This window comes from Cuculus canorus, chromosome 5 (genome assembly GCF_017976375.1).
Source record: "Cuculus canorus isolate bCucCan1 chromosome 5, bCucCan1.pri, whole genome shotgun sequence".
In the NCBI taxonomy this organism is placed as follows: Eukaryota; Metazoa; Chordata; class Aves; order Cuculiformes; family Cuculidae; genus Cuculus; species Cuculus canorus.
In genome coordinates this window covers 24,050,768-24,062,680 of record NC_071405.1, presented here as the reverse complement: position 1 = coordinate 24,062,680, position 11,913 = coordinate 24,050,768, and the positions used below count along the sequence as shown (strand labels likewise).

Below are 11,913 nucleotides of genomic sequence, written 5' to 3'. Positions count from 1 at the left end.
GTTTACGTTTAATGCTGTATCACAGCACTAATACTTCCTACAATTCTGGTGCCTGGTTGGGTTTGGTTGGGTTTCTTCAAGCTAGAAATGGATTTGAAGTAGTGTGTGGTTGCTTTTATTATGGATAATTTTAAGAGTAGTAAATATACCATTTGATTTGAAATCTGGTAATGTCTAAACCTGATGAAAAAATTGTTCAGTGAAGAAGAGAGAAAGCAATCTTCATTAGAAAACCATTGAAGCTGACAGCTATTTCTGTTATTTCTAAATTCTAAACTTTACCACATACTACGCCTAGCCTCAAAATTGCCTCTGAGTGACCGTGGATGGTAAAACAAAAAGGCAATGCAGTATTGCAGGCCAGCTACAAACCCTTTACACCAAGGCTCTGCAAGATACAGTTTGAGAAGCAACAAACAGGTTTTTCCGTAGCTGCCTGGTAATGTTTGTCAGCTCGTAACTCCAGAGCATGTTTTGTGCCTGTTGCATTCTCAGCTCCTCTCTAAAAATGTTCAGATTTCACCTGTGAAATACTCTTTCTTCTTAGCTTCATTTTACTTTTGATGCAGTGCTTTTATCTTCATATGTAGTTGTTAATTCAAAACTAGCAATGAGCTGGCTGCCCTGTGTTTATTTCCATTTTGGCAATTTTTTTTATCAGTATTGTCTTACTGTTTCAATACTGCATTTCCTGTAACAGTGCAGTGCTCCCTGTTGTCCCTAATACCTCAATTGATCGAAAATGAAAGGAACTTTGAATCAGACCAGTGCTGGGGTTGTGGCTGGAAATCCAACCAAGCATCCATTACATCTACATCCAAAGTAGAAAGGGCCTAGTGCTTCAGGAACTTTTGTAAAAACGCATATTCAAATATGCGTTTTTACAAAACCATCCCTGGAGGTGTTCAAGGCCAGGGCGTTTATCAGCCTGGTACAGTGAGAGATGTCCCAGCCCGCAGCAGGAGTGGTGGAACTAGGTGATCTTTAAGTTCCCTTCCAACTGTAAGAAATACTTATTCACTGGTAAAATATTGAAAAGAACAAAGTCTTTGAAGCAAAGACAATAATATTTTTATTTTACAATTCAGAGCTGAATCGGATGCCCTTCTAAAAAAAGACGTCATCTTACTAAAGCAGTGGGTATATACACTAGTCTTAGACAAAGAACCATGTAAGTCCTTAAAGAATGTTTATTTTTTTTAGGTTATCTAACCATGTCTGGAGAATCCCTTCAGGCTGTCTCCTGACCCAAGACAACTGCATCTCACAAGTTGATTAAGCACATCGATAAACTCTCGCAGCCCTAAGACAGGTTATCTCTTGACCTAAACCAGCTACATCTTACAAGACAATTAAGCGTATCAATAAATTCTTGCAACTCTAAGAGAGGGTTTATTCTTTCAGGTTATTTACCCAAGTCTGGAGATTGTCTGCATATTATCTCTTGAAACAAGACAGATTTATATAACAAGATAATTAAACATACAAACCAGCTGCAGCAAAACTTACCAATTAATTCTCACACATCCCGAACCACGCTATGATTTCATGAGTCTATGAAATAAAAAATATCTTTATCCTTGTAGCAGTTGTGTTACCTGAAATCAGTTTTAAAAACCTCTTGAAGCAAAGTATTTTGTTTAGAGATGTTGCTTATTGCCTTTCCACATCAGAGAATCAGAATCATAGCAGGGTTTGGGTTGGAAGGGACCTTAAAGATCATCCAGTTCCAACCCCCCTGTGATGGGCAGGGACACCTCAGACCACGTTGATAAAAGCTCCATCCAAACTGGCCTTGACCACCTCCAGGGATGGGGCATCCATCAGTTCTCTGGGCAACCTCTGCCACTGCCTCACCACCCTCATCGTGAGGAAGGATGTCCTTCAGGTAACCCTTAAACAATCCCAAATTCTCCCTGTATGATACCCCTTTCCCTGTTTCAATATGTTTTCAACCCTGAGTCAATTAACTACTGACTTCATCATTTTCTTAAGACCAAGTGCCTGCACCCCAAGCAGTCGTTGGGACATTCAGAGATGTTCAGTGTCTGTACCCCTGGGCAGACATCATAGAATAGTTTGGGTTGGAAGGGACCTTAAAGATCATCCAGTTCCAAACCCCCTGCTACAGGCAGGGACATGTCCCATCAGCTCAGGCTGCTCAAGGCCCCATCCAAACTGGCCTTGAACGCCTCCAGGGATGGGGCATCCACAGCTTCCCTGGGCAACCTGTGCCAGTGCCTCACCACCCTCTGCGTGAAGAAATTCTTCCTTTATATGCACTCTAAATCTGCCCCTCTCCCTCACCCATTCCCCTCGCCCTGTCACCACAAGCCTTTGTAAACAGTCCCTCACCAGCTTTCTTGTAGCTCTTTCACGTACCGGAAGGTCACTATAAGATCTCCTCGGAGCCTTCTCTTCTCCAGGCTGAACAAGCCCAACTCTCTCAGCCTTTCCTTCTATGGGAGGTGCTCCAGCCCTCGGGTCATCTTTGTGGCCTCCTCTGGACCCGTTCCTAGTTCCATATCCTTCTTACATTGAGGATTCCAGAACTGGACACAGTATTCCAGGTGAGGTCTCACAAGAGAGGAATAGAGGGGCAGAATCCCCTCCCTCGCCCTGCTGGCCACGCTGCTTTTGATGCAGCTCAGAACACGTTTGGCCTTCTGGGCTGCGAGCGCACACTGCCGGCTCATGTCGAGCTTCTCATCACCAGCACCCACAAGTCATAGGGATGTCTGTAAAGACAAACGGCGTAAGCAAGGTACAAATCGCATTCTCATCGCCCTGGGTCGTAGTTCCCGTCCTTTCGTTCCCGGCCCGTGACCCAGACCGCTGCGCCCAACACGTCTGCGGTTCGCCCCATGGCCGGGCACCGCCCCCCTGCCTCGCTCCGCCGCTGTCCCGGCATCCCTCGCGGCCGCGGGGCGCTCCGGCCGCCGGCACCGCTGTCGGTGGTGCGGGGCGGGGCTGTTATGGCGGCCGTCGAGGTGGCAGTGGCCGGAGCTGCCGGGAGCTGTCGCTGAGCCGGGCGGCGCCGACACCGGCCTGAGGGGCCCCAGCAGGAGCCGAAGCCGAAGCCCTCCCTAGCGTAGGAGGCGGCCGCAGGCGCGGGGCCGGAGCCCTCCGAGCGGCGGTCATGGCTTCGTGGCTGGGCGGGCTGGGCTCGGGGCTGGGGCAGTCCCTGGGGCAGGTGGGGGGCAGCCTGTCCTCGCTCACCGGGCACATCTCCAGCTTCACCAAGGACATCCTGCTGGAGGGCGCCGAGGAAGTGGGCGGTAAGGGGCGGCTCTGTGTGTGTGTGTCTGAGGAGCGTGTGATTCTATGCGTGCCTGAGTGTGGGCGTGTGTGTGTCTCTGTATGAGACTCTGGGTTGGGGACGTGGCCCTTCCCCCGGGGATTAGCAGCGGCGGGGCCGGCCCGGTGCTTTACTGGAGGGCTGCTGGCGTCCCGGTGTGGCTTTCCTGATTATTCCGCCCTTGTGACCTCAGGATCTGGAGAATAAGCCGTATTCCTCGGCTGTAACAGCAGAGGGAAACCTGTTCCGGGTTTGTTATTTGGAAGTTTATGAACTGTAGGAAGCGTTGTGTTGATCAGTAAGAAAAGCACGCAAGCACTGCTGCTCGTCTTCCATTCTGCTTGCTTGGTTCATCTAAAACCCTGTCTGAGGAGCTGCTTTTAGTGGGGTTTCATAAAACTACAGAGTAGTGGTGGTACAGAGGTTGTTTTGCCACCGGTGTGATCCAAGTCTGACGTGTCCCACGGGCAAAGGGCCAGCATTTCTGATGGTTTTGTAATTTATATTTTAATTGGGCCCAGAGAAACAAGTTCTGCCGTTCTCCTATAGCCAAGTAGGAGGACATGGCCCTTGTTTTATGAGGATTGGAAGCTGGGATACTTTACATTTGAAACAAAAAAGCTGAGACATCAGAGTAAAATAGTCAGTTAAGTAAGAGCAAATTTATTCCAGACTATTGTTTTTCTTAGTTTTTAAAGATGCCTTTTTTTTAAAAAAAAAAAAAAAGTTTTTGAGTCTTGTTTTTTTGTCTAGTAAAGCAGTTGAGTAACATAGTGGTAAATGTCAGTAAGATAATACCACTAGTCTTGTTTGCCAGCTTGAAACTAACTTTTTTTTGGGGAAAAAAGCATTCTCGAAACAATGTTAAGAATAGCAACCACAAGGAACAGCTGAGACTTCTGGGTAACCATCGTAAATGTGAAATTAAATAATTCTGCTTTCTTTGAAACTTCACCACTATGAAGCATTCTGAAAGTATTATATAAATCTTCTTGGCGAGCTGATACTAGTGGTCTCATAAGGGTGGGGGTTTGATGTGCTGTTAAAATGCACATAAGAGAGAGATTTATTCTGATAATTGTGAAGTTATCTTTTTTACACTTTTCTGAAAGACTTGCTTAGAATTGTTTTGAATTCCAAAATCCATTTTAGTTTAGTTTAGAAACTTATTTTATGCTGCTAAGCTGTAGTTGTCTAGTGCATTTGTTTTGCCTTTCTAAAGAATAAATTGAGATTCCAATTCACACGTTTGTGCAAGAGAGAGGTGCTAATGTTCAGTAGTTAATTCCAGGCGTACCTGGCTGCCGGATATTGCTGTGAACATCTTCTGTTTCCTAAATGTTTCATAGTAGTAGGGTTTTATGGGTTACTAGCCTTGAGGATGTAACAATCTAGTGGCATCTCAGTGCTCTTCTCTTTAAAGGTAAGGACCTTGAAATACCATGTGGCTTAATGCTTTTCAAGCAGTTCCTTACATTGCTTTTAAAAAATTTCCTAGTTTTCTAGTGTTTCTGTGGTTTTAATATTATCCCTTACATTTCCTGCCATCTGAACTGAAGGTGGTGTTTAACATCTTCAGTTTAGCAGTTTTCATGGGTAGAGAATTGCCTCTGCAGCACCTGAGCTACATCAGTTTTAAACAGCACATACAAAATGATGCAATACACTATTTACTAAAAATTATATCTATTTCAAACCTTGGAAAATTTTCAGGCGTGCTTTATGGTCTATTCAGGATGATTTCTCATTAATAAAATGAGTAGTGGTATCCACTGAAAGTGGGAGATAAGAGAAGTAAACATAGCCTGTTTGAGGAGGACTAATCGTTAATGGAAGAGTATCCCAGGACAGAATTGTGTGCTTTTTGTATTAGATAAGCTGGTATGGTTGATTGTATCAGCTTTGTAGATCACAGTGAGTCCTATGGGGACTTCATGCCTTTATGTGGGGAGGGAAGTTGGTATTTTGTTGTGGGTTATTTTGTGGTTTTTTATTGGGTTTGGGTGAGGTTTTTTTTCTGAAAATTTAGTGTCTGTTGAGTGTATTTTATTGGACTAATTCTTGTTTTGAAACTTCAAGTGAGATTACTGAGAGAAACTCAACTGTCATGTCAGGGGCAAAGTCCTAAATGAAAAACAGATTCAGTGACGTGAAATAGTCAAGTAAAAACTTATAATTTCCCTTATTTTAATACTTTTCTATTAGTTGCATGATCTGACTTAAAGCCTAGATAAGAGAGAACTAAATTAGGTTCAGAAAGACACTCTGATCTGAAAAAGCAATTCTGATGGTGTCCTGATAAAAGCAACTCTTGACATTTATCTAGGAATGAACATTGAAGCACTCTGAAGTAAGATACTTATTTATAATCATCAACTTAACTGATTTTTACCTAACAGATTATAAGTAATTTAATACAAATGAAAATTTTCACTGTCTTTCAGATGCAGCAACAGAACTCCATGTGTCCAATTCTAGACTCAGAGAAACAGAAAGTATTAATGCAGCACTAAAGCTGGAAGTAAGACATTTCTGAATACCACTGTAATTAAAAGCGATCAATAACATTTATTTCTTGTAAAGATGAAATATTGCACTGAAATTGCTTGTCCCTGGCTAAATCTAGAAACAAGGGTGACGGTGTTAAAATGTGGCTCTTTTTTGATGACAAACTGCTGCCACACTTAGAGGGGCACGTTTGTTTATGGGAATATGCGTGTGGTGTTAGTTTTTTTGTCTTTTTAAATGCTGCATCCTGTCACTGTTCCTACCTGTCATGAGGGCTTGGACTGCAGCAATAGACTTGGCTCTGAAAAGCTTGCAAATACAAAAATCTTTTTAGCAGCTACAATTTATGAAAACTTAAAAGTTCATAGGATTTCAAATATGACCGCAAATAAACACAGATCTAGAATGCCCAGTTATTCTGGACAGCATGTCTTTTACAGCAGGCTTTGAGGTATAATGTGCAAGTTCCCTGATACAGTTCTCTGGTCATTTTGACATAGTTGGAGATACTTGTGCTCTTACAAAACAAATAACAAATCCCAGATGCCCTTGTGGAAAGTAACTTTGTACTTTTACAAAGGACTTGTTGGTGTTGTGACTTTATTTATGGTTGTAAACCAACAACTTCCATGTATGTCTTCAGGCCTCAAGAGTATTGAGAAGTAAAGATAGTGTTTTGGGGAAGTAACTGTCCTGCTTCTCCTCCTCTAGACTGCTTTTGTCCAGTGGCTGAGGGAGAATATTTGGCTATATGGATATTAGCTCTGATTTGGGCTCTGTGGCTGTTCTTAAATTCCACCTCTGGATCATGCCAAGATATAATTCAGCCCTGAACTTTTTCTTCTTGGCGTTTACCTCTGGTCACCACAAACCTTTTTCAGAAAGTGGGCTAGAGTCCATGCCTCATAAAAATCAAAAGCTTGGATATGAATATGATTTTGGGCCCAATGACAGAAGTTACTGTGTGTTTTGAGTGAAATAACATGAGAAATGTGTGCAATTCCATTTTTCTTCACTGTTCAGCAGACTTGCACTTTGTGACTGTTCTGCATTTACCAACATTCGTGTATTATTTTTCCTAGAACGAGAGACTGAAAAAGCTTTGCAGTGATTTAGAAGAAAAGCATGAAGCAGCGGAGCTTCAAATAAAGCAGTTATCTATAGAGTACCGAAATCAGCTTCAACAGAAAGAGGTAGGATACAGAGTAAAATATTTGAGTAAGTATGTCCCATGAACGTATGCATTATGCTGTTTATCTCTCTGTCATGGTACCTGTGTTGTTTCAGTGGAAGTATTGGTAACAGTTACAGTCTCTCAGTTTAACGTAGACACTGAGAGACTAAGACATATATTTAATTGAATCATACAATATAAGCAGGACTTCCAGGAGACAGTTGAGACAAGTGTAAACTCTCTGGGAATGTAATGGATAGATCAGAATTTCTGTTGTTCCTGGAATCACTGTGAGAAGGGACAGTTAAACTGCTTTGTACTTCTGGTTCAGTTATCATTAAGGAGGGCAACAAGGGCAAATTCTCATTTGAAGTAGTTATATTGTCTGTGGATATCATAATTATTTATCTTAACATATACAAGTAAAGAGAACAGAACTAGCTTTTTGTAATTTGAGAAGTGTCCATTTGTGATGAAAACATCAGCTTTATAACCTGTCGTGTTAAATGAGATTTCGTAGCCTTTCAAATGAAGAAAGTTGCCAGTATTCCTGGAATTACACAAAAGGAGTTTTATTTCTGCTTTATTTGTAAGTGCATGTGGGAAGTAGAGGAAACAGAATTTCACTATGTACAGAATTCTACTTTTTAAATGCAGTAGCAGAGTTGTTATGAGAAAATTACACGCAGGTAATTTCAGTTTATTGTAAGTTAATTTTCAATACATCGAGTTGTTAAACGTAGAAGAAATGAAATGTAATATGTGGTGCTCTTCCAGTTATTTATATTGCTTAATTTTCATATCTGAGTACCACTTTAAATATCTAAATTGCTTAAGCAGTTATCCTGAACCTTGCTGTAGCGCTTGGGTATCTTGGCTGCTGAAAAATTCGGCTTAAGTTTTACTTACCTGGAAACTGTTAACACTTTTAATATGGGTCCTTGTGTGAGATACTTTGTAAAACATCAACTAAGACTGTTTGTCTCCCATAAAAGAGTGTTTGGGCTTGTTTTCTTTTTAGTGAAAGTGATCAGTAATTTGCGCTGGGTGGTTGGCTCACATTTGGTAAGGCTACAAGGGATAGAGTGTATTTTGATGTTCTGATTGAAAGTATGCATTGTATTCTGTATATTCAGGTGGAAATCAGCCATCTAAAAGCTAGACAGAATGCGCTGCAGGAACAACTGCAGAAAGTACAGACGGCTGCTCAGTCAGCACGGTTGGGAGCTGGTGTTTTGCCACCAGCCACTACATCAGCTTCCTATGTTCCAGTGGTCAGGCATTCCTCGGGTTTTGAAGGAGATGTCATGGATTTTGGAGATGTAATCTGGTCACAACAAGAAATAAACAGATTGTCCAATGAAGTTTCTAGACTTGAATCTGAGGTTGACCACTGGAAGCAGATTGCACTGGTGAGTAGTTTCCCTCTATCTTACCCTCTCCGCTCCCTAGATTAGTGTTTTCATTGCATTTAGTGGTTTTGGAGTGGATCTTCAAAGTTTATGCTGTACTGTTTCTAGAAGCAGCATGATTTGATGGAAAAGCTGAAACCTAATGATCTTATAGTCATTTTCCTGCTGTCACATGACTAGGAACACATTCAGTGACTAAATTCCAAGTGCTTTTTCATGATGCTTTTATGTACGACTCATCAATTTATGAAAAAGGTTTCATAAACATTCACCTAGAATACTAATCAGGGTTTCATTTTTATGCAGCCTTTCAAAAAAATACTTCTACTTGACTGTGATATTGGTTGTTTATTGACAGTGCAGTGCTGTTCAAAGTGATAGTTGGATACTTGCCTACTGGTTTTACTTACTCTTTTCACAGTCCTTTATATGTCAATTGTAATTCATAGTCTGCTGAGATAAGAAATAATATGATCTTTCAAGTTGTTTTTTGATATGAGTCATCATTTTCAAACCTGATTTCAGAGGTATACTTTTCACATCTGGAAATATTGAATTTAAATTAAGCAACCTTGCCTTATTAGATGCAATAACACCCCCCATTTATACACTTGCATGTAATAATAAAAATCCATGGAAAACTCGTATGTTTCCCTTAAAACATCTTTGTCTTTTTTTGATCAAAATCACTGTAGATTCGAATTCTGTTTTATGTTAGCTTTGATGTTTTCTACTTTTGATTATTCTTTAATTGAGGAAGTGCTTACTTGAAAAATACACGGTTTTATCACAGTTTTCATAGGGATATGTGATTTTTCTTTTCTCAGTCTTCTAAAGTGCAAGGGACAAATGATGCTGAGCAAAGCGAAATATGCAAACTGCAAAATGTAGTTAAGGTAAGATGACAACTTTGACAGACTAGTCTTTTCTTATGCTATATTCCTGATGGTTTTGCATGTGGTCACCTGACTTGTGAATGTACTGAAAATATTCACAGCATGAGCTCTTGGATATTTTCTACTAAAAATGCATGTGGACCTGTAATTGTACTGCTGACTGGAATGCTGTTGTGCTGTATTTAAAAACAGCCAGTTATTCTGAGAAAGGGCATTTGTATGATTGTGATGAATATAGTATGTAAGCTTAAAAGAATGTCATTAGTATTCATGAGGTCAAATCACCTTCAGAAGCTGTTGATGACTTATTAGACTGAATTGTAGGTACACAAAACAATTTGTTCTTCCTTCTCAGAAATATCTTACCTTTTTTCATGGAAGATGCAAAGCATGGGTTTGCATGCTATCCCTGAAAGTTACTGGAAACATGTGTTTGCGCTTCCTGTAATAGAGTTATGATCTCTCTACGTTGGTTTAATATTTGCTGTTGTATAGAGCGCAATGTTTGTGTAAATGTATGTTTTAGAAGGAATGTCTTTTAACATGTTTAAAAAAGAGATCAATAGAAGCCAAGAAACTTGACCTCTCCTGTGAGAAATCATTTAATAATTCCTTTAGTTTTAGTAGGGTAATTTTTGTTTTCTTTTTTCTGTATTTTTTCTTTCTTAGGCTTCTGTACTGTACTTTACCATTCTATTTCTCTGATTGTATTTTTAGGAGCTCAAACAGAATTTAAGTCGAGAAATAGATGAACATCAACATGAACTTTCAGTATTGCAGGATGCACACAGGCAAAAGCTAGTAGACATAAGTCGTCGACACCGAGAAGAGCTGAGTGAATATGAAGAGCGAATTGAAGAACTTGAGAATCAGTTACAGCAAGGTCTTTATTACCACATGCTTTTTTATGTAATGCACAGTGAATTTTGGTTAAAGCGTCAAACACGTATGTGACAGTGTAATGGATATCAAATGTGATGTTTAGGAATTTGATCTTGAGCTTTAGTTCAGCTTCATATTTAAGACACGTGTCCTACTATCATATTCACTGTAGTTGGCTTGAACACTGAAATGATAGCATTTCAGAGAACGGTAGTATTTCATCTTCTTATGTATATCAGTCTAGAGGGTTGTTTTCTATACATACCAATTCTTATGCTCTGAATGCTACACTTCTGTTTTTTTAGCTTACACTGAATAGGGATGTGGACAAGATGTGCAAAGTTCATCCTCAGGTGAAAAACTTTGTGCATATTTTAGGAAACAGTGCACTAATTTGTAGCAAATTGTTCTCTATGTCAGCCATTTAGCAAACCTTTGAATTGTTATTAATTAAACTGGAAACAAGGATTTGGCATCAGGCTGAATTAGATGTGGTTTGATAAATTATTCTCAGAAAATTGAGGGATTCCAAATCCTGATAGATTAGATTGTCATCTCCCTTTCAAGAGAGATGGAGGTCAAGTATATTTTATCTGTGAACAATGTCTGTCTTGTGTACTTACCTTTTAAAATTACTTAGAGCCAGGGATGTGTAAGTATCTGAAAAGCTGCTTATCAAACCAGGAATGTGTATAGCATTGCTTCAAATGTTAATTTTGTTTCTGTAAGTTTTCTGTTAATGATAATGTCTTTAGTTTTAGACTATTTCCCTCTTGTCAGGAGAAGGTCTGGCAGAAGTGACTTTTTAAGAAAAGATCTCCAGCACTGGCTTTGGTTAATACTGCAAACAATATTTTTTAATTTTTAGGTGGTGTGAACGCTGATGCCATGAATGACTCTAAAATTAGTGAACAGAAAAAAAATGCTCAGAGTCTAGAAGGAGAAAAAGTAGAAGAGTTGCAGGTGGTAAAGGACCTGGAAGATGAAATAAGAAAATTAAATTTGAAATTGTCTTCTGCCAAAGAAGAAAATAAAACTCTTCTGAAAGAGCAAGAGTTGGCCAAGGTGGAAAAAATGCTGGTGACACAAGAATATGAAAAACTTAAATCTGAGTTTAGTATGCTTCAAAGTTCTGTTGCAGAGCAAGATCCTCTCCTGAAAGAAAAGGAGAAGAATCTCCAGTCAAAGACATCACTACCAGAAGATGTTGTCAGATTACAGCAAGCACTGTTAGGTACAAAGATGATGATTTTTAAAATATTTTTTATGAGATTTTTTTTTTTATTCTTGGTATATCTTCTCAAGTTTTTACTTCTAATGCTCAAAATTTATTTTAAGAATTTGGAACTGAATGTGAAAATACATACATTTTGAAGGTTGCTGCCTTAGGAAAGAGTTGTTCATTGAGGTAAGGCTAAGCAGAAAATGTGGCATAATTAGGGCTAATGTGATTAACGTAGAGGTTTCTGATTAGGTAAGTAATCATGTCTTACAACTGTTTGGTAGGTTTATCTTTCTTTAAAAGTGAGTAAGCCTCAATAAAAATTTGTTGAAATTCTAAAAATACGCTTTTTCTCTGTAAAGACATTCTGTTGCTAATATCTTCTGAAAGAAACACTGAAACATACCTGTTCAAGAGTATATCTGTATGCAGAAAGTGTTTTAATATTGCAGAACTGACACTGCAGTATCAAAGTCACCCTGATGTGGACATAGTTGTAAAAACAATGCTGTACTTAGTGG

The 11,913-nt window shown here is 39.6% G+C and overlaps 1 protein-coding gene across 1 annotated transcript in view; it reads left to right on the top strand.

Moving 5' to 3' along the window:
- The first annotated feature begins 3,004 nt into the window (after positions 1-3,004).
- The window catches only part of TRIP11 (thyroid hormone receptor interactor 11), a 30,682-nt gene continuing 21,773 nt past the window's right edge, over positions 3,005-11,913 (top strand). The window contains exons 1-7 of the mRNA XM_054067317.1: positions 3,005-3,278; positions 5,743-5,819; positions 6,889-6,999; positions 8,117-8,392; positions 9,220-9,288; positions 10,006-10,171; positions 11,039-11,404. Of these exons, the coding sequence (XP_053923292.1) occupies positions 3,140-3,278; positions 5,743-5,819; positions 6,889-6,999; positions 8,117-8,392; positions 9,220-9,288; positions 10,006-10,171; positions 11,039-11,404 (1,204 nt within the window). The 5' untranslated portion in view covers positions 3,005-3,139. The remainder of the gene's footprint in view (positions 3,279-5,742; positions 5,820-6,888; positions 7,000-8,116; positions 8,393-9,219; positions 9,289-10,005; positions 10,172-11,038; positions 11,405-11,913) is intronic.